The sequence below is a fragment of the Elephas maximus genome, chromosome 9 (genome assembly GCF_024166365.1).
Source record: "Elephas maximus indicus isolate mEleMax1 chromosome 9, mEleMax1 primary haplotype, whole genome shotgun sequence".
Taxonomy (NCBI): Eukaryota; Metazoa; Chordata; class Mammalia; order Proboscidea; family Elephantidae; genus Elephas; species Elephas maximus.
This window is the reverse complement of record NC_064827.1, coordinates 28,652,776-28,674,870: the sequence shown is the minus strand read 5'-3', so window position 1 is coordinate 28,674,870 and position 22,095 is coordinate 28,652,776. Positions and strand designations below refer to the sequence as shown.

At 41.7% G+C, this 22,095-nt stretch overlaps 1 protein-coding gene across 6 annotated transcripts in view; it reads right to left on the bottom strand.

Moving 5' to 3' along the window:
* ADAMTSL1 (ADAMTS like 1) overlaps positions 1–22,095 on the bottom strand; it is a 389,033-nt gene that overhangs the window by 139,582 nt on the left and 227,356 nt on the right. For all 6 annotated transcript variants that reach the window (XM_049896920.1, XM_049896922.1, XM_049896918.1 and 3 more), the window contains one exon: positions 21,906–22,035. In XM_049896920.1, the coding sequence (XP_049752877.1) occupies positions 21,906–22,035 (130 nt within the window). The remainder of the gene's footprint in view (positions 1–21,905; positions 22,036–22,095) is intronic.

Sequence of the window (22,095 nt, the reverse complement as noted above, 5' to 3'; positions counted from 1 at the left end):
AGAAATCTGAGAACAAAAAACCAAACACCAACGAATATGGCCAACTTTAGACAGTCTAAGGTAGGACAAACAGAATTTGCTTTCCAGCTGTGACACTGTCTAGAACCCTGTCCCACTTTCGTGGACTATTACTATCTGATCTCAATTCATCTCCATATCTCCCACTGTCTAATCGATCAGCCCACAGCCGCCAAAACATCCCTAAATGCAAATCTGATCACACTTAACTTCTTCGGATTAAAAACCTCCACTGGGGTCGGAGCTTTCTGTTTTGGCGGGGGGCGGGGTGGGGGAGTGGTGGTAGTGGGGACCAGGATGTCCAAGGCTCAGCTTTAGTCCAGTGCACTTAATGGGGGGAGGGTGGGAGAGGAATGTCTAGAGCTATACTTTCTAATTGGTCTTTCCTCCTCCTTTTTGAAGGGGCTGAACTTTCGGCCTGAAGCTTGGTGGGAGTGGTCTACTGGCACGTGACATGGTCTAGAGCTGGGCCAGGGTAGCTGGGAATCAAACATTCAGGGAGAATTGGACAAATACAGAAAGGATAATTAAAGTCAGATTTCTTACTGGCAGAGAAAGGAGTTACAAACGTGGAAATTGAGAAGACTGGAATAAACCTTGTGGTATTAGATTGGTAAAACATAGTGAGAACTCATGGCTTAGACAGGGAGGTAGCTAGATAGACAGATAGAGACTAATAGATGATATAGATAAATCAACAGATATAAATTTGTATATTATACAAATATACATATATGTAGTGGTGTAGTGGTTAAGTGCTATGGCTGCTAACCAAAAGGTCAGCAGTTCGAATTCACCTGGTGCTCCTTGGAAACTCTGTGGGACAGTTCTACTCTGTCCTATAGTGCTGCTATGAGTTGGAATCGACTGGACTGCAACAAGTTTGGTCTGGTTTTTATACATATCTTTTCTAACACTGTTCACTGAGAAGCCCAGAGGAAATCATAGCTGAGTAGTAACGAGCATATCAGGTACCCAGATCTTGGGTTCTAAATATCATTCACCCCTAAAAGGAACCAGTTCTTGTAGAAATGGCTGACTCCAGGGCAGCGGATAGGAAAATAAAAGATGAACCTGGGACATTCTGTTGTGCCAGAAAACAAGGATGTATTCAAAGAGTGATGCGGTTATGTCAAAGGACACAGGGATTAAGCTTGAAGGCTCCTATGTGATATTGGATTGGCCTATAAAGGACATTACTAGGACAACTGGCAAAATTTGAATGGGATCTATGGATTAGATAATAATATTGGATCAATGTCATGTATTGTTATTGTTTAAGTGAAAAAAAAATCTATGTAAAGGGCTTAGCACAGTGTCTAGCACACATTAAGGGCTCTATAAAAAAAAATTAGCTAATGTAAATTATTATTACTGGGTGCCTAGTAAATATTTGTTCAAATGATTATTGTGCGGACAGGGATTAAGTGAGTAGAGTGGAAAGGTAGGTAAGATCTGAGATAGCTTCCCGGGGTGAGTCAAAAAAAGTAGCCATAGGTTATAGAAACCGAGAGAGGGCATTTGTGACATGTCCACACAACATCATTTATGCATTCACTGCTAAGCACTGGATACCACAACTAAGCACTGGATACAGAAGAGGGAAATATGTTCACCACCTTCAAAATGCTTTCAGCAGAGAGAGGGAGAATGACAAACATCAAGGAGACAAAGCAAACAATGTTAGCCAACAGTTATGAGCTAATTGCTAGGCTATGTGGCTAAACCGTGAGCACCTCAGAACTTCAGAAGACAGGCAGTGCAGTGCTTGCTGCCCTTGCATTTATTTGACTGATTGCAATTCATAAAGGCTGCTCATCTATGTCATATTACTTGATCTTTCCAAATCTGAAGTAAGCAAGGCAGGCGTTGTTGGTATTAGGTGCTGTCAAGTCGGTTCCGCCTCATAGTGACCCTATACCTCCTGGTCCTGCGCCATCCTCACAATCCTTGTTATGCTTAAGCCCATTGTTGCAGCCACTGTGTCAATGCATCTAGTTGAGGGTCTTCCTCTTTTTCACTGACCCTCTTCTTTAATAAGCATGATGTCCTTCTCCAGGGGCTGGTAACTCCTGAAAACATGTCCAAAGTATGTGAGATGTATGTAGTCTTTGCCATCCCTACTTCTAAGGAGCATTCTGGCTGTACTTCTTCCAAAGATGGGCATTACTATCTCCAAATTACAGGTAAGTAAGCTGAGGCTCAGAGAAAGAAGTGATTTCCCCAAAGTTGAAATGAGTATGCAGGTTACCCCTACTCTAAGTAACTAATGGCTGGAGGAGAGAACCACGAAGGGTTGCACAGCAGATAGACAAGAGGTAGATAAAAGCAGGTACACTCAGCTGCAGCAGATGGATTTGCCACCCTTCATATACCACCACTATATTTAAAAAAAAAAAAATTAGAAGCCCATTAAAGGGGCCTAGAAAAAATAAAAGATTAAAGGAGATGTTGGACAATAAAGATGAAAAATATGGTTGAAGGCCAAAAATTAACCGAAAGCATATAGGATAAAAGGTACCATGAGAATCAGGGCTGTCTATAAAAGAGGGGCTTGGTATGGCTCAGAAGCCAGAAGACAGAGCCATGTTTCTTTAGAGAGTCGGCCGGCTTGGCATGAGGGTTGGCTCCATGAAAATAGTTATAGCCAAGATTACCAAACACCTGAGGCGGCAAAGCACTCATTTCCACTGGAGAACACTGTGGTCTAAGTGACTGTTTTAGACAGGCCAATTTGCCTCAGCTTCATTTAAAAAAAAAAAAATTAAGGTTACCAAATTGCAAATCCGCTGCCATGGAGTTGATTCTGACTCATAGGGACCCTAAGGGACAGAGTAGAATTGCCCCATAGGGTTTCTAAGTAATACCTGGTGGATCTGACCTGCTGACCTTTTGGTTAGCAGCCGTAGCTCTTAACCACTACACCAGCAGGGTTTCCAGCAACATTGTAAATAACTCATCTTTTTTCTTTTTTTTACAATTAATGAATAGCTCTTTAGAAAAAGGGTATTCGCAGCAACATACACATTTATTGTCTCATTACTAGCATCCCATTTGTCCCTAAACCTACTTTTTTTCACAGAGTATGTCAAACGGCAGAATGGCACCCAACCTAGGCCCATTTACGAAGAGTATCTTCATCCTTCCCTTACTCCTATGACACACTTCTACAAATGCTAACCAAAAGGCTGGCAGTTCGAATCCACCAGCTGCTCACTGGAAACTCTATGGGGGCAGTTCTGCCCTGTCCTACAGGGTCTCTATGGATTGGAATTGACCCGATGGCAACGGGTTTTTTTTGGTCCAAGACAGACCACCACATGCCTGTTCACCTCCACCCAGTTGATTTAATTAAAACATCTAAAGCTCTGGTTCCCACTCTTTGATAACCTGGTCTTCCAGGTGATGTTGTTGTTGTGTGCTGTCAAGTCAATTCTGACTCACAGTGACCCTATAGGACAGAGAAGAACTGCCCCATAGGGTTTCTAAGGAGCAGCTGGTGGATTCAAACTGCCGACATTTTGGTTAGCAACCTGAGCTCCTAACCACTTCGCCACAAGGCTCCTTCTAGGTGATAGTACATTAAGATGAGATAACTCTCCTGCTGGGTCTTATAATTTAGATACATATAAGCTTCTTGAGAAACAGGTTAGTAAGGTAGATGGTTGGCAATGAATCACTTTTGCCCTTTGGGGTCTGAGATCTTAGTTGCCTTGCCTAGAAATCTAATTGGAAGCTTCTTATTAAAAATAGTTAGAAGGGTGTTCTGCATGTGGTCAAAATCATAGAAGGAATTACTTGGATCAAAAACACTGTCATCTGCCATTGCTTTTCTCTTTCTCCCTCTAAAGTCGTCTCTCAGTTTTCAATCCATTTTTTCTCTATTTTATCTTAATTGCTTAACATCATCACATTGAAGGTCTTCCACTCAATAAATCACCCTTCCGTTCCAGAATTACTTACCCCAAAGAGTGTGCTTCCACCAAGCTTGACTCCATGCTGGTTCCCTAACACGCTGTTTTTCTTTTCTACACTTGCCCTGCCTGGGCCAGTCTCCACGTTAGTACATCAAGGGCTCACTCAAGCCCTTCCTCTTCTAGAAAGATTTCCACAGCCATCTCATCCCACTAACTGCAGACTCTTTGTAATCCTACTGGGTTTACTCTCATTTTATTTTTGTTATTTACATTTCTATTCCACAAGCACATACCACCTAGATGTTCCAAGTCAAGGGCTAGAGCATCTTATCTGACACAATTCTATTTGCTTGGAAGCTTTTCTCTAGTTAACATATTAAATAGAAAAGGAGGTATTTGACATTTAGGATCCAGTTGTATTCTGGGGTCAAGGGATTTGCTTGACATTCATCAAATCAGATGATAAAGGTCTCCTCCTCCTCTTTCTTCATTTGTAGGCAGCAAGGAAAAAAAAAAAAAATTTTTTTTTTTTTTTTCCTTGCTAAGGAAACCCTGGTGGTATAGAGGTTAAGTGCTATGGATGCTAGCCAAAAGGTCAGCAATTTGAATCCACCAGGTGCTCCTTGGAAACTCTATGGGGCAGTTTTTCTCTGGTTATAGGGTTGCTATGAGTCAGAATCGACTCGACGGCAATGGGTTTGAGTTTCCTCACTAAAACCTGAAAAACCTAAGCATTTCTCCCTCTTAACCCTCTTGAGCAACTGAAAAATCTGTCCACTTACATTGTAAACAGAAACCTTTCTGGACATTTATATTCATAGGTTTTCTTTGCAAGTGAAATGCCTGGGAAGATCAGTCTTTTGTGTCAGGGGACACAGATCCAATTCTAACATCTCCTGCAAGATTCTGCCTCCTCTTGCCTTTTAGCCTTCCACCCATGCATTCAGCCCTTCACATATGTATGCATGTATGCATCTGTACACTCATTGGTTGAACACCTGGTATGTATGAAATAGTGTGCTGAACAATGGAGACACATTTAAAAAAGTTCTTGATCTTAAGGGCTTTCAGAGACAACTAAAAAACACTGCAATAAGTGCCAGTTATTTATTTACTAATCCAATTAGCATTTATTGAGCATCTTTGGTGTGCCAGGCTCTGTGTGAGGGGTTGGAGTGGTAAATAAGACAGCAAAGACCCTATTCCCTTGAGGCTCCCAGGCTAGTCTGTGAGACAGGTAATCAGGCCATGTTAGAAAAAGCACAAAAATAAAGGCTGAGACTCAAAGGGGAAGAGGAACAGTCATGGAAGGCTTCCTGGAGCTGGGCTGAGTCTTGAAGGGTGAGGAAGAGTTAGCCAGAGCAAAGGCCAAGGTAAAAGGAAGGTAACCCAGGCAGAATGAGGTATAAGTATGATACATCTGGGAAACTGGAATTTATCTGTTCCCATTCTCTGGGGTGAAAGAATACTGAGTTGAAAGCCTAAGTCCTGGGAAAAGTCTACTTCTTACTCCTCTGCTTTCTCTCATGTAATTATTGGTAGATAATTGTATTGGCAGAGGCATTGTGGGAAGCCCACCCCCCAACAACAAAGGTGTTTTAAGCTCACTACACTTCACACTCACAGCCTCTGGGATGGTGCTGAATGGCCTATGCCTAATCAGCTGAGGGCTGCAATGGCCAGCGTGCTCCTTTCCTGTCCATCCTAAGGGTTGTCCACCTTTAGTGAGAATTCTGACAGAGCCATGGGACAGGGTGACATAGAGCTTCAAGCTGGCCCTCCATCATGTTTAATCAGACCATAGATCCAATTCAAGTCTGTCTTGGCAGAGGAAAACAAAAGAGAGAGCCCATTTCCTTGGAGAGATCCCGTCTCATCTCCAGAGTGTGACATGTGAAGAATCAGAAGAGGAAGCAGCTAGCTATTTATGCGGGGTGTGATTATTTTCTGTCAGTGCCGGGATATACACACACACATACCCCTGCAGGCAGGACCTTCTCTTCCACAGACCAGGAATGTTTCTCTATTCACACAGATGTTCTGTCTACCAAGACGTGAAGAACAGCAGACCAGATGCTCTCTAGCCCTGAAGGGTGTTTACTTGAGGAGGAAGCGTGAGGCCTTTCACAGATGTTTTTATGTTTGACCACACAAAAATTACCAAAAATTATTTTTCATGTTAGGCTCAAAGATCTGTTCAAGGAGAATTTGTTTTACTCCCTGATGTTTTGCTATTCAAGGCAAGTTAAAATCTCATATTAGAATTTATATTGGCTTATTAAGTCCCTCATTAGTTTTTGATTATCCATGATGCTCATTTACTGCTAGGTCTTTTATCCCTGGAATACTATTTTTAATCATACTTGGATCTGACAGAACTAACAAGCTGTCCTAAATTCGTAAGTTACGTTCAGCAAGCAGGAGGTACCACAAGCAAGATGTCAAAGAATCAGACTAACCCCAAATTTTGAATTCTAGCAGACATCCACCTGTGTTTTATAGCCTTGGGCAAGTTACTCTCTTTGAACATCAACTTCTCCGTTTGTTAAATTGGGACAACAACAATTGTAATAATTGTAACAATACGACAACTATGATAAGCTTTCAACAGTCTTGGGTGCTTGCTATGGACTAGGCGCTGCTGTATGAACTTCACATATACTAATTTAATCCTCATGATAACCCTAAGATATAGGTATCTGTCGTGGATTGAATTGTGTTCCCCTAAAATATCTGTCAGCTTGGCTAGATCATGATTCCCTTGTATGATTGTACGTTTGTCTACTATCTTACCTTCTGATGTGACTTCCCTATATGTTGTAAATCCTATCACTATGATGTAATAAGATGGATTAAAAAGTAGCAGCAGCTATATTGATGAGGTCTACAAGGTTAGGTAGTGTCTTAAGCCAATCTCTCTTGAGATACAAAAGAAAGACGCAAGCAGAGAGACTGGGGACCACATACCACCAAGAACGCAGTGTTGGTAGCATAGCACGTCCTCTGGGCCTTAGGTTCCTGTGCTGAGATGCTCCCAGACCAAGGGAAGACTGCTGACAAGGACCTTCCTCCAGAGCCAACAGATAAAGACTCCTGGAGTTGGCACCCTGAATTTGGGCTTGTAGCCTACTGGACTGTGAGAGAATAAGCTTCTCTTTGTTAAAGCCATCCACTTGTGATATTTCTGTTACAGCAGCACTAGATGACTAAGACAGTACTATTACTACGTCATTTTACAAATGAGGAAATTGCAGTAACATCACACAGCTAGTCAGTAAGAGATTGAGGATTTGATCCTAAGTGGCCTGCCTCCAGAGTTCTTAACTGTGTTCCTAGGGAGGAAAACATTACATGGTAGCTGCCATTATTACTATTGTTGTTATAACATTATTTTTCATATACAAGAAAGATCCGTAGGGGGAAAAAAAATGGGTCTTTGGGTTTGTTTTTTTTTTTTTGCCTAATCATGGTGTCTTAGACTTACTGCTATGACTGTACACAAGTTGAGTAACTACTTGGCTATTTAATGTTGCTTGCTTTATCCCACACTTACAATAATTAACAGTTTGGCTTCATGAAGCCCAGCATTCTCCAAGCCACAGAGAATTTTCTCGTTGACTTCTGATCCTCTTAGCTTATTATCCATTTTCCCAGTTAAGAAATAGAAGCAGTGGGGCATGCCAGCTCCTAAAGTTTGAATAAGAATACTGGAATCTATATGACTTTCCAACAACTGTGCAGAGTATTTTTACCCCATGCTACATGGAGGTCCACTGAATTCCTAATTCTTGACTCTCATTCACTTATAATGAATTACTAGAAAAAATCCTCAAGCTCCATGAGTACAGCTTTTTTCTTATTCTTCCCCTCCTCTCATTTGACTCCTTTCCTTCTACTATTCACATTCAAACAGTAAGGATTTTTTTTAATTGATGGATATGCACATCTTTGCAAAGGACTAAAGATTTCTACCTGAAGCATCTAGTACCTTCTGAGATGTGCATAAAATATTCAATTCATTTCTATAGTGTTAAGACTGAGGTATAAACAGTAAAAACTTCTTTCAGCAGTTTGGTAAGAAGATCCTCCATTATCCTAAGAGTCCACCCTTGGTCACCTGGGCCCCCTAATCTGTCACCTGAGCCCAGGTTCTGGCATATTTTTAGCAACTGGAAAACTCTTCCGTAGAGCCTATCCTTAAATAACCAGTCATCTAAGTATTTTATATATTATTCATTAATTTTCACAAAACCTCTATGAGGTAGTGTCATGGATTGAACTGTGTTCCCCAAAAATAGCTGTCGATTTGGCTAGGCCACGATTCCCAGTATTGTGTGATTGTCCACCATTTTGTGATTTTCCTACGCATCGTAAATCCTATCACTATGATGTTAATAAGATGGTTTAGAGGCAGTTATGTTGATGAGATCCACAAGATTGGATTGTGTCTTTTTTGAGACATAAAAGAGAGAGGTTAAGTGGAGAGACAGGGGGACCTCATACCACCAAGAAAGCAAAAGCCAGGAGAATAGCACATCCTTTGGACCCAGGGTCCCTGCACTGAGAAGCTTCTAGTCCAAGGGAAGATTGTTGACAAACACCCTCCTCCAGAGCTCACAGAAAGAAAGCATTCCCCTGGAGCTGACACTTTGAATTTGGACTTCTAGCTTACTAGACTGTGAGAGAATAAACTTCTCTTTGTTAAAGCCATTTACTTGTGATATTTCTGTTGTAGCAAAACTAGATGATTAAGACAGGTAGGTACTATTTTACTCTTATTTTGCAGTAGATAAGGAAGAAGGGCAGAGATGGGTTATGTGACTTACTCAAAGATGGACAGCTGATAGGTGACAGAGCCAGGATTTGGACTCAGGAAGTCTGGGTCTAGATACCACATTCTGATTCACCAAACTAGTTTCTTGGGTCTTCCTGTTTATGATAAACACTGAGCTCAAAGTTGGGAAACATTAATATTCAGGCTTTTAGTTATAGGCCTGTCAGTCATGACTACTTGGCCAAGTCATTTCATATCTTTGGCCTCTTTTTCCTCAGAAATAAAAGAGGAAATTGGACGAAATTACATTCTGGGATTTTTATAACCCCAGTCACTGAGGAAAACTCATTTCTCAAATTTTTAGATTCTAGACAAGTTTGTCAGCCAAACTTCTTGCCACTCTCTGGCTTTTTAGAGTACAAAGAATAAAGCGTATGATCTTTTAGTAACGATAGTACTATTAGTGAAAAATAGCTCACTCTTTAGCCCAGAAGTCCCAGAGTGGTGTAAATGGTTAAGCCCTTGGCTACTATTTAAAGATTAGTGGTTTGAACCCACCTAGAGGAGCCTTGGAAGACAGGCCTGGCAATCTGCTTCCAAGAAGTCACAGCCTTGAAAGCCCTATAGAGTAGTCCCACTCTGCACACATGGGGTTGCCATGATTTGGACTGACTTGAAGGCAAATAACAACCGTGCTGATGGAGCCTACTAGAAAGTGCTGAGAATTCCATGGCTACCAAGTTCTTCATGTGCCCTGATCCCTTAATCACCACAAATGAATGAGTCCAGCTTCCAGGAACTAGTTGACAACATGTGGGACGGAGAGAAAAATAGCTTATTCTTTTGCCCATAATACATATGGAGTTTCAGTGCTACTTGAGAACTGTGGACTCAGTGGTGAAATGTCTTGATCTATCAAATATTATATGGACATGGGGATTTGGAGAAAAGCCTGCGGTTTACCTTTTCAATTGGCTCTTTAGGCAAAGGAAGTTCTTTGTGAAAATATGGGCACATTCGATGTTCAGAAAATGCAATCATTTCAGATACTAGTCTACTCTTGTTATTATTGTATACTAGGAGTTGATTCTGATTCATTGTGACCCCGTGTAACAGAGTAGAACTACCCCATAGAGTTTCCTAGGCTTTAATCTTTACTGGAGCAATTGCCAGGTCTTTTCTCCTGTGAAGCTGCTGGTGGGTTCGAACCATCAACCTCTGGGTTAGCAGCCAAGCTCTTAACCATTGCGCCACCAGGGCTCCTTAATCTATTCACAGGGAAGAGTTTTCAGGTCTCTCAAAATGTGGTAAGTAGCAAACAACATTCTGGACTTGGCATAAATATTGGGATAGGCTTACATTTAGAGTTCACCTATGCTCAGAGAGACAATGAAAGAGAATTTTACATATTTGATGATGAAAAAATGTAGCAAGACATTATAATACCAGGCTTCAAAACACTATCTTTCTCTATGTCAAGAGAAAGGAACACAATCCATCAGACCACTTAGTTACACCTATATAACACATAGCCACGGCAAGGCCATGTGTGGTGAAAAGTAGTCGATCTCTTGCCAAACTTGTTCTGCAGAACTTCCCTCCTGGATGAGTTAAATGTGTAAGGGTGAGCTGGAAGACAACATTTTTTCTTTTCTAGATCAAGGGAGGGTCAATCCAGCCCACATGTAGTTTCACTTCACTGCCCCATAGGTCGGTTCTATCGTCAGCCTCCATTAAACAAAAGGTAAAGTGTATGACAGTACCTGTTTTCACATGAGGTGTTTCTAGGTGTGCCCACGATGTGCTTTAGAAGGTCTGTAGAGGTGGCTAGCAGATAATGCAGAATAAAGGGGAGAGGAATGGAAGCTTTCCTGGCCCCTTAACCATCAACTTACTGTCTGCTCCCAATTGTGAACAGCCTCAATTTATGCAAAAAAAAAGCTGCAAAGTTGAGCTTGACAGTGGGGCACATCTTAGGAAGATCTAGCTCCACTGTCATCCTCTCCCAACATCGGAATTCTGGCATCATTCTCCTCACAAAAAGAGCATTGATAAATGTTATCTGTCTCGTTGTGGTGGATCTTACATTGATAAATACCTTGCTTATAACAGTTTCCTTCTGTGCTTTTTTCCCCCATAGCTTGATGAAGCTTAAAATTGCACAAGCTCTGGGAATTCTCTGATGTTGCTGGCTTGCTATCCTGGGGAAGGAGTTGAGGAAGGAACAGTGTGGTAGATGGGGGATGGTGGAGCTTACCACCCACAGAGATTTAAAAAAACAATTCCAGGAAATTTCCCCAGTTAAGTGCATCAGTGGTACATAAGCTTCATTTTCTATCTTTAAGAGAGCATCCTGGACATCTTCAGGAATGATCTACAGGGTCCTCCCGTATACGCTTTGTAGTCTAATAAAGGAAAAATCCCTATTTGGCATGTGGGGTTTTACAAAGAGCAGGGTGTAAGCCTCCTGACTTTTTTTCTGACTCTCCAAACTTCAAAACAACCTGAATGCCAGTTCCCAGACTGAGATTTCTCTGTAACATTGCTGTCTCTCTGTATTAAGCAAATCTTCTGAGGACATCTGTACAATGAACAAGCATTTGGAGAACTGATGAGATTCTAGGGCCCTGTAAACCAACACTCTGAAATGCCTCATGTGGCAAGGGCTGAAGCTTGCCACATGAGCTTAAAAGAAAAAACAAACAGCAATAACTTTGTAGCTTGTATTTACGTAACTCCAAGCTTCGTGAAACTCAGAGAACTTTGCAAAACTGTCTAATCTAAGAATTGATCACCCTGAGTTTACAGCTAATGGAGATGCCAGGATATTGGGGCTGTACGAGCAAAGTGTTTTTCTCTTCTGTCTTCCATAGTTCTCCAGCACTGCCTGAAGATGCAACGCAAATATGTTGCCCTGTATTCCAGGTCCTTCTCTTGAATCACCTAAACCACCAGAGCCGTCAGTAGGCAACACTGTATCTTGCACAGTACATGGAAGTTACAGATAAATGATCAGGCTTCAAGTCCCAGTACTGCCCATAACAAAAAAGGTGCAATAAAACTTAATAGTAAATTCACTTGCTCCATTTTTAATAGTTGGTATAATTGCTATTGTATTATATGGGACATAGATATAGCAGCTCTCTGGTAACTGAGAGTAGCCAGAGATACTCTGATACAGACGATACTCAAGCATTTCTAGGCTTACCTGGAAAATTAAAAGGGGCCAAAAGGAGGGTACAACACTGCCCCAAGGGTCTTCGAGAAGCCTAGATTGGGATCCTGAGGGGACTATCTAAATAGTGTATTAATAACATGTTTGATTAGAACTTTTGCAAAAAATACTTTGTCATCTTTAAGAAGGAGAGGTGCTGCTCAGTGGTCACCTGGGTTAGGTGACTCATCTCACTGTTCTCTTAGACATTGTTCATATCTCTAGCATGGCCTTTATGGCCCTGTGCTGTAATGATCTTTGTAAATATTGGCCTCTCCAAAAGCTGTTAGTTTCTGGCCTCAGGGTCTATATCTTCAGAGCCTACAGTACAGGAAGAATTTAATAAATGTTTGGTGAACTGAGCTGGCCTTTCTGTTAACCAGCAGGAAACGTCCATTCCCCAGGACTAGAGCTGATACAGGGAGATAATCAGGGGCCAGGCATTCTTGGTTTAGACTGGGCACCTCATTTCCTCTGTAACTGAGCTTGTCCCTCCTTTCTTAAGGAAAGAAGGTGAGAGCCCCAATTTTCTGACCAAAACGCAAACCAAACCCATTGCTGTCAAGTTGATTCTGACTCATAGCGACCCTACAGAACAGAGTAGAACTGCTCCATAGTGTTTCCAAGGAGCAGCTGGTGGATTCAAACTGCCAACTTTTTGGTTAGCAGCCAAGCTCTTAACCACTACACCACCAAGGCTCCTCAGTTTCCTAAACTGCATACAAATTACTAACATCCTCCAAAGCAGGGACAACTTGTTATACAGCTATGATAATAATAAAAAAACAAATACAGATTGCTATTTACTGAGTACTTAATATGTGCTAGGCACTATGCTAAATACTTCACAACCAAACACAATAACCCTCTAAGGGTTAAAGATGAAGAAACCTAAGTTCTGAAAAGTAAAATAACCTGCCCAAGGGCAAAAGAATGGTAAGTTATCTGAACTGAATTTTAATCCAGATTTGTGTGACTCCCAAGCCCATTTTCTTAAGGCTAGAATAAAGGGCTGCAGTGTAAGTCAGTTGCATCTCAGAGTGAATTAGCTTAGTTAGCCCTGTGGACCCAATTCTTAATTGAGTTGAACAGAATGAATGAGAGATGGGTGGGAGAAAAAGGGTTGAATGAAATGGGAAGAATGGGTCTTGTACTAGTGGTAGAGAAGAGTCAGCTGGGAATTTGGTAGTCAGAAGGCAAGATGATTGAGACTCAGTCCCTTGGGGTAAGAGGCAAGAGGTACTAAGAAACTGTCAGAGAAGGGAGTAGTACAGAAAAGGAGACAGGGACCCAGGGTTGCACTGGGGAAAAAGAAGTGTGTGTGAGAAAGCTGATGGTGTTGTGGTACTTCACAACATGAACAGAGCATCAGCTAAGCATAAACTAGGCCAGCGGTTGTTAGTAGTGGCAGAGCAAAGATGCAAAGCTCCCAGACAGCCTTCAATGTCTTCCAGATTCACAAGGCCAGGCTGCATCTCTCTGGATGACTTAGTATTTCTTTATAAAAATATTTTCTTAGGAACCGAGTGCTTTGCCCAATGACTCAGTGTTGTGTTTTAAGACGTTCATTTTAGGTCTATGAGATTCCTCTTTTAGCATGCTTCATTTCCTATATGTTTGGCTTTGCCCTGAGAAGTGTGTGCTTTGATGAATTTTTGACTCTGTCTCTTAAGCAATGGATTTCACCAAAGGCCTAATTCTAACCTTGGTAACCGACAGTATGACAGGAAGATAATTTGCCGGACATGACTAAAGAGCCTGTTGACTTGTTTGTGATCCTCACTAGGCTATAAGCTCCTATGGGGCTAGGACTGGTTCTTTTCACTGTGGGAACTCCTATGCCTACAGCATAGTGCCTAGAACAGGGTAGGCAATGGATGAATGAATAATCTTTCTTTTAGAGAATAAGTGCCAAGCTCTAGGCAACCTGGGCAGAGGGCCCTTTCTGGGTCTTTTAATCACATGGGTAGCTTGTCTGGCCAGCCATATAGACCTCCAGGTCTACCCACTGAGGGACCAGAGTGAACGGGAGTTAAGTTATAGAGAAAGCACCACCTGAAGCTGTTCCAACATACAGCCTATGGCCTGTGCCTGTCTAGGCCTCAAGGACCATAATGTCGCTACTGAAGTTCGATGCCCCATGGGAAAGCAATGAGTTTCTAGTGGAGCTAGGAGCAGTGTCAGTCCAGTGCCAATCATTCTTTCCTTAGGCTTCTTTGTGTCATCAACACAAACACCAAAATTCACTGTGGCCCAGGTAAAGATAATCAAACACAATGATGAAGAAAAAGAGGGGACAGTAAAGAGAAAACTGAAAGAACAAAGAGTCACCATAGGAAAGGAAGTAGTTGGCTGGGCTGTGCTTTGTGACAGAACTTACTGCAACTGTGGCAGATAACCTAAGAACTGCCTGGCCTTGGGCTGGCACCATGACAGGAATAATATTTTCAGAAGAACGAACTGTTCCTGAACTGTATCCCCTAGATTAATGGGTACAAATCAGCACATTCTCTTTTTTTGCTCCCTCATTTTCATGTTGCTTAAACATCTCTTTTTCTCTCTCTCTCGAGTCTTTTTCCTACTTTTTTGTTTTCCAGACTTAAGGAACATAGTAACAGCATATCTCTAACCCTAAACCCAATGGAAAAACTCTTTATCTCAAATTATTTATGAGGCCTTCTGCTCAAAATTTCCAGAGAAGGCACTGGGTACACTTCCTAAAAAACTCGTACACTTAGGCAGCAATAATTCTCATTCCAAAGCTTTAGCCAAATCATTGCTTGACCTTAAATTGTTACATCAGGACTCTTGAAACACTGGATTATAGGGCAAGGCCAAGAAAAAGCGGAAAAGATTTACTTTGGGAATCTCCTCTCTAGTTCTGTTGATTGATTTGTAAGCTGGGAGGTTTCTGAACTATAAAACTCTATGTTTCAACACAATAGTCATGGTATAAGGCTAGTTGGTGGTGGTATTCCCATCCTCATTGTGCCAATGAACAATGGGATTGATGACTCGTAAGACATGTCAGCTCTTGGATCAGTAAAGAATACAGGAGGTTGCTTAGTTTAATATCTGTCTTTAGGAGGGCAGCACTTAAGGCATCTAAGATAGAAAAAAACAGAATGGTCTCTCTAGCACTTCACCTGCTTCAAGGAAGAAAGTGGCTTTTGCTCATCACTTTATCCCCTGCACAGTATCTGGAACAAAGTTGGCATTCAATAAATATTTGTTCAGTGGTGGTTGCATGAAGGGAAATCCTACTTATCTTAAAAAGTATCATAAAATTCTTAACAGAGGGATGAAGAATTTTTGTATCCTTTTACATATGAATAAACACCACTAAAATATTATAAAAAAAACTTCTACCATTTCAATGTTTAACCATCCTTGCTGCCTGAATGCTCTTACCTAAATTTTTCTTATGGAAATGTAAGTCTTGTTCCCTGTACACTACTCAAGCCCCTTTAATTTACAGTTAAAGCTGGCTCCTGTTTCATGACTAATAGAGGTACTTCTTTGTCTTTGGGAATTAAATTCGACTCAAGGTACTCTTCTAATAGAATTTACTTCTTCTTCTCTTGAAAAGCTTCAATTCTGTGGCTAATGGTCATAACTAACACCACAGGATGTTAGTGCTGGAAGGGCCTTTAGGGTCATCCAGTTGTACCTCTCGCTACTTCCTTGGCGATACCCTTACTTGGGGTTCTATTAACCCTACTACCAGCAGGACAGGCTGAGTCAATACCACACGGGGTTGATTGTGGGAGCAAACAAAACACTAACATACCTAGGAGCCCTGGTGGTGCAGTGGTTAAGATCTTGGCTGCTAACCAAGGTCAGCAGTTTGAATCTTTCAGCTGGAAACCCTATGGGACAGTTCTACTCTGTCCTATAGGGTCACTATGAGTTGGAATAAACTTGATGGCAATGGGTTTGGTTTTGCTTTAAGACAGGGTTTTATATTCTAGTCATCTCTGGGAACCTAACACAAGCGTGCTCCTGGGTATGTGAGGATGCTGAATGTGTTTTTATTTTTTACTTAACTGAGATGTAGAAACACTTTCTGCCTTAATTTTTTGTGCAAAAGGTTAATTTCAGTCAACGGTCTGCATGGGACTTTTCCCAGGGTAGTCTAGGCAGAATTATGAATGGACTTGATGGCAGTGAATGTGTGGGCAGAATTATGTGGTCTAAGGGGCCATCTAATGATGTAGATGCCGCAAAACTAGGAAAGCTTCCCTCTCAGGACTTAATGGAGTGCATTTTCCTGAAGCTGATGTTTCCATATTTTTAGAATGTGCTATCAAGTGATTTGTTGGGAAGATAGATCCAATTCCTTGATTTTTACCTTAGATTCATGCAACAAGTAAATCTACGCATGCAAAACAATTTCTAAGATCGCCATTTCACACAGGCTTGAAGTTGACAAAATAAGTGATACAAAACCATGGAAAAAACTTTCTTTAGGAAAAGTGAAAATTTTAGCCCTGAGATAAACACACATATGACTTTTACCCTTGTTGATGTCAAAATCTTGCTGGGGATAATTCTGATCACTGGGCCAAGATGTCACTGGGTAGAGAAGTAACAGAGGTTCCCACTGGGCCAATTAGGCCCACCAGGTAAGCAACAGGTCTTGGCAGACTCCTTTGTTGCGCCCTGTCTATCGGTGGAAGAAAAGAGAGAGACAGTGCAAGGTGCGTTTGGATTTACCTTGAAGGATGACAACAATAATAGTGTTAACTCTCCAAAGGCACCTGAATGTGGCCTTCAAATCTGGACTCAATTTCTGTGGATACCAGTGAGCTTTGGCGAGCTTTTGCTCTAAGCCCTTAAAAGTTAGTATGGACAGAGCCAAAAGGCAGCATATGGAAACTCTGGGAGCACAGCAGATAGATAAACCACCATTTAGGGAGCATGTTCAAACAGGAACCCTTAAAACAAGTTGTCAAAGGGGAAGGTGCTTGCAAAGCTTTGAAAGCTCCATCAAATAAATTAAAACATGGTTGTGCTAAAAGGCAACACCTTTCTGCTCCAGCCATTTTAAGCTAATATAAAAGAAAATTGGAAATCATTTGCCGCTTCTACGCATGGATTTTGTTAGTGGACAATAAAATAGGCATCCTGAAGTATGCTTTTAAAGAGGAGACTCAGACCTTAAAGCCACTTTGCTTAACTCTCTCCTCTCAAATAGGGCTTCTCAAAGTTCTTTTATAGTTCTTGCCCATTCTAAGAACTACCAAAGGTCTGAGAAAAAAGACTAGGGCAGGAGGTGGGATGGTGGGGTGGGACAGAAAGCAAGCGCTGTTCCTGGAATTACGGGCTTTTTTTCTTCACTGTTTATCTATTCTGTACCACTCAGCTGTTCTCTGCTGCACAGAAATAAAAGTTTAGTTTAAAAAGTATGTTAGAACAAAGCTGCAGAAATTGCCTGGAATTTCCTTCATTTTCAGCCATCTGGATTTCATTGCTTACTTCTTCCCCCTCCTCCACGTACGTTTACCAAATCTTTTCAACACACACTGGCCAAGCTATCAAATGCTTATAATTAATAACAGTCCTACCCCTTTTTTTTTTTTTTTTTAAGGTAGTGCTTTCTGGCTTTTCTTGGGTTGTTCATCTTGCTGCTATTAAAACAAGGAAGATAGTTGATGAAGCTTAATTATTAAGACTTAGTTGAATAAAAGATAAAATCTAATCAAATGTGAGTTGCTTTAATACCTGAATTAAAAAAAAAAAGATTGCGTTTCCTTTTAAATTAGAAGTATTTCTCATCAAAAACAAAAGGGAGGAGAGGATTCATTTTTCTGAGCGCCTACTATCTGCCAGGCACTTGATTAGTATTTGTATATCCCATCTCACAGAACTCTTGCGCTAATTCTCTGAGTTAGGAATCACTGATCCTATCTTAGAAATGAAGAAACAGGATCTCAAATGCTGTGAGATCTCTTGAAGGTCACATAGCTAAAAGTGACAGAGCAGGATTTGAACACAGGTCTCAGTCAATCTGCTGATGCTTTTATTTTGGTGGCCGTAAGAGTGTGAAAAGAAGCACTGGTGGCACAGTGGTTAAACGTTGGGCTGCTAACCAAAAGGATGATTTGAACCCACCAGCTGCTTCACTGGAGAAAGATGGGACCAGTCTGCTTCCATAAAGATTATAGCCTTAGAAACCCTATGGGACAGTTCTTGACTGTTCTATAGGGTTGTGATGGGTCAGAATCAACTCAATGGCAAAGAGTTTGTTTTTTGGTTTTAGTGATGTGAAAAGATCTGTAGTGACATTGTTAAGTGAAAAAATCAAGTTGCCGAACACTATACACAGTATGATCCCATTTACAAAGGGAAAAACCTTGTGGTATTTGTCTGTGTCCATATATGTATACAAATGAATAGGAAAAGGTCTAGAAGAGTATGTACCAAACCATGAAGAGTGGTCATCGCTGGGGAGAGGAAGAGGGTGGAACTATAGAGCACTGTGGTGAAAGGGTCGATTATACATCTTCCCTGATTACTGCTGCTATGTTTGAGTTGCTCGGAAAGAGAGTATTTAAGTATGACTTGTATAATTACAACACACAGACACCTTTCTTAGTGGCAACAGGGGGCTGACTTCTTTTCTAATGACTAATCTTAGCTCCTTTTTGGATATTTCTCTCTTGAGCTGGTCTAACTCACCACCGAAGGGTGGCTGGGTAATGTGACTGCAAGAAAAAATTATCCATACGGTGGTAAATGTGCCTGGAATGATTTTTCTGCCCCGTAATAATAACTTCTCTGTCATCAACTTTGATGCAAAATTGTCATTGGCAGCTCACAAGCAAAAATGGTCCTAATTTCTACAGTCAATTTTCAGCACAAATGCTAAGGGATTGACATCTATTCTTGATAGGCTCCCTGCCATCTCTACTGACGGTGCTAACGATCTACTCTGCCTCTATCTTGTCTACTCTTCCCTCCTTCAAAAATGCCTTTGTATTCTTACTTTGAGGATACTTTAGCATACATAGCTGATAACCTAAAGGGTTATTATTGTAGGGGTGTTTATGTTTTAAATTAAAATTAAAAGGCATCAGCTTAAGGAGGGAACTCTAATAATGGCATTTTCAGCATCACCAGGTGGAGGGGGGGAACGGGCTAAGGAACACAAAGAGAAAGAGACAGCACTGGGGTCTTCCCGGCTATCATCAATAATACAGTCTAAACATTGCTACTTATAAATTTGACCCTAGTCTTTTAAACGCCTTTATTTAGTAAGCCCTTACTAAGCTATGTGTCGGGTATATAGAAAGATTAAGACATAAGGCAAATGGTTAAGCATTCAACTACTAGTTGAAATGTTGGTGATAATCAACTTGACAGTAATTACTAACAACAACAACAACTGGCATTCAGTAGGATGCACCTGAGAAAGCTATCTATCTTAACCAGGGGCCACCTCTCAGAGATATAAGCCCAGTGACCAAGACTTGGACTTGCATCTCCCACAGAAAATGCTATGGCTTTAAAAAAAAAAAAAACTTCACTATCAGCAGGGACCTACAGTCCAAAGACGGTATACAGATACCTAGGGCTCATCAGAGTACACCCCAAAACGTGGAGGGAATGCTGAAGTATGCAGAACAAGAACTGTTAATTAAAGGTCTAAACTACTCCCAATCAGAGGATGTTTGAGAAAACAATACAGTAGCATGTTCCTACCAAATACAGTTTCTCTTTCATACCAGTCTTCAGAAGGATAAATCTTTTCCCTGATGTCCGAGTCAAATGTCCTTCAGGAGCTACATCTCTATCCTTTTCTCACTTTTAAGTTTTAAATCTACTTTGGCTGTTGAATGAGAGCTGAAAGAAAGCAAGTCACATGAGGCCACTGTACTGTGGCCCCCTTTATTGCTTTAATTAGCATCGTTCTACAATGCTCAGCTGTGTCTTGCTGGCCCCCAAAGCCCTGGCTGTGTCCTGGGAGAGGTCTGCCTGTCACTCTGACAGCTGGCTGGTGGAAAAATCAGAGAACTAAGCTTATCTGGAGCAGATGGTACTACGTTAGGCTCAACAATGGTTCTTGTCCACGAGTCAATAAAAGGTCACAGAGTAGACCAAGGTTATATAATTTAACCATAGGTAGTACATTGGGAAGGGAAACATCTTGTGTCCTATTTCTTCTGCTACTCCAGGAAGGGGGGAGTTCAGTGGCTGCAAAGCCTAGATTTTCAGCTAATCCCAGGTACCGATGCCTCAGCTTTGCCTTTGCTCATCCCAGCATTTGGATGTCATTACAACACTGGGTTGCATTAGAAAGACCCTTCTGCTTGTTTTTAGAAGCTATGGTAAATAAGCAGAACAGAAATGACAGCAATTATCAGCACAAAGAAACAGCAGTAGCAGTCTAATGCTTCTGACTACAAAATAATGAGGAATCATGGGGTATTTGAGCAGGATGTGGTAACTTCGGCTCATCTAGTACAACCACTTCATTTGCAAAATGTGGAAACAGAAAGTGCAGACATCTTGCCCAAAGCCACACAGCTAGTAGTCGGTGACAGAGCTAAGATGAGAAACCAGGCCTCCCGACTTCTTAGCCAAGGCCTTTGGAGGTTGTCTATGCTGGATCCACTCTGCTTCTTCCTATATGGGTGGCGGTGGGGAGGGGGGAACTGTTGCCAAATAGAAGGGATTTGCACCCTTTGCCCATGCATTTAGGTCTTAGGCTCACCCATCTGGAGAGCTGTGAGGTTGGGACCGAGATATCGGACCGGGTTGGGTAAGGGTAGAAAAATGAGATCTACAGGATTCCAGGCACTTAATCTGGGTTCTTCAGGATCTTGCCCTTGTATCTGTTTTACTGCTGTTCTTATGGGTGGGGTGCTGCTCCAAGCACTGCTGACTCATTTTCTGGTTGCCTTGGGGAATCCAGCATGAACAGCTCTTTTCACTCCTGCATTTGCAGGGGGAAACCCAGGCCCATCATTCAGGTTAATACACTGAACAACTCTGGTGACCAGCAGAAGTGTCATAGTGCCATAGTGCCCTGATCTGATCTGAGAAAAGCCTGCAATCTGTATCCTCTAAGTCCTAAAGAAAGGAACCTAGTAAGTTGAGAAATAATACAAGCAGCATCAGGTTGACCAGGAAACTACTGTTAAAGCCTGAAAGCAATACACTGCTTCTTACATGATATACTTTGCATAAACAGGAGAAATATTCATTCAGAAGCAGGATTCTTCTTCATATCTGGGATATGTCCTTACCCAGGAACATTCTCCATCCATATATTTGAAAGTCTGGCTTTGGCTCTTTAAATGTCTCCCTTCCAAACCAGGATCATAGATGAGATAGCTTAGCTTCTACAAAGATTTGCTCTCAACAAGTATCTTTAGTCTTTCAAGACACCGTAAAGTTGTGTGGACTAAAGAAGTGATTGGATTGATTAAGACTCAAGGTTGGGTAATAATGAGATGCAGGCAGGGCCTAGGCGATGAAATGCTCTAATTGATTATACACATGTGAAACGGCACACTTACCCCAGAGCATGCTATAATGCATCTGCACGCTGTGTGCATACAGATTTCACAGTGGATCAGTTATACCACCCAGATGCTTCAGTTCCCTATACCCTGCAATTTGCAAGTCAATTCATTACTATGGGGTGACAGCTTGGGACACAGGCTGAAAGGTGGCAGAGACCATGATGTCTGGGTCAGTTCACGTTCCCTTCCGGAGACAGCATGTGCACATACCAGCAATGCCACAGGGCTTGCTTCAGTGCACAGAGCCTTCTGGACCCTGTGCATGACCATTGGGCTGGAATTCCAAAGCCCTGGTTTCAATTAAATTTAAGTGGATTTGACTAGAAGTTTGAACTGATGCTAACTGGTTTTCAAAACACTGGCTAACAATAAGTGTTCCGGTCTTGCCAGTGGAAAGATGCACCCAGTTTTGCACATGCTCCTTGAGAGGTGGGCAGCCACGAGGACCTCACCTTGCTGGGCAGGGATCCAAGTTGCAGGATTTCAGGAGCTGTGGGGGCCGGCGGCTGGTCACGCATAAGCTCTCATCAGCAGGCTCCCGCGTCTGTTTGTTCAGGCAGCTCACCACAGCCTCCTGGACACCTGTGTACAAATCACATTGTCAGGGCAGAGTGCAGAGTGGATGTGTGTAGGGTGATGAAG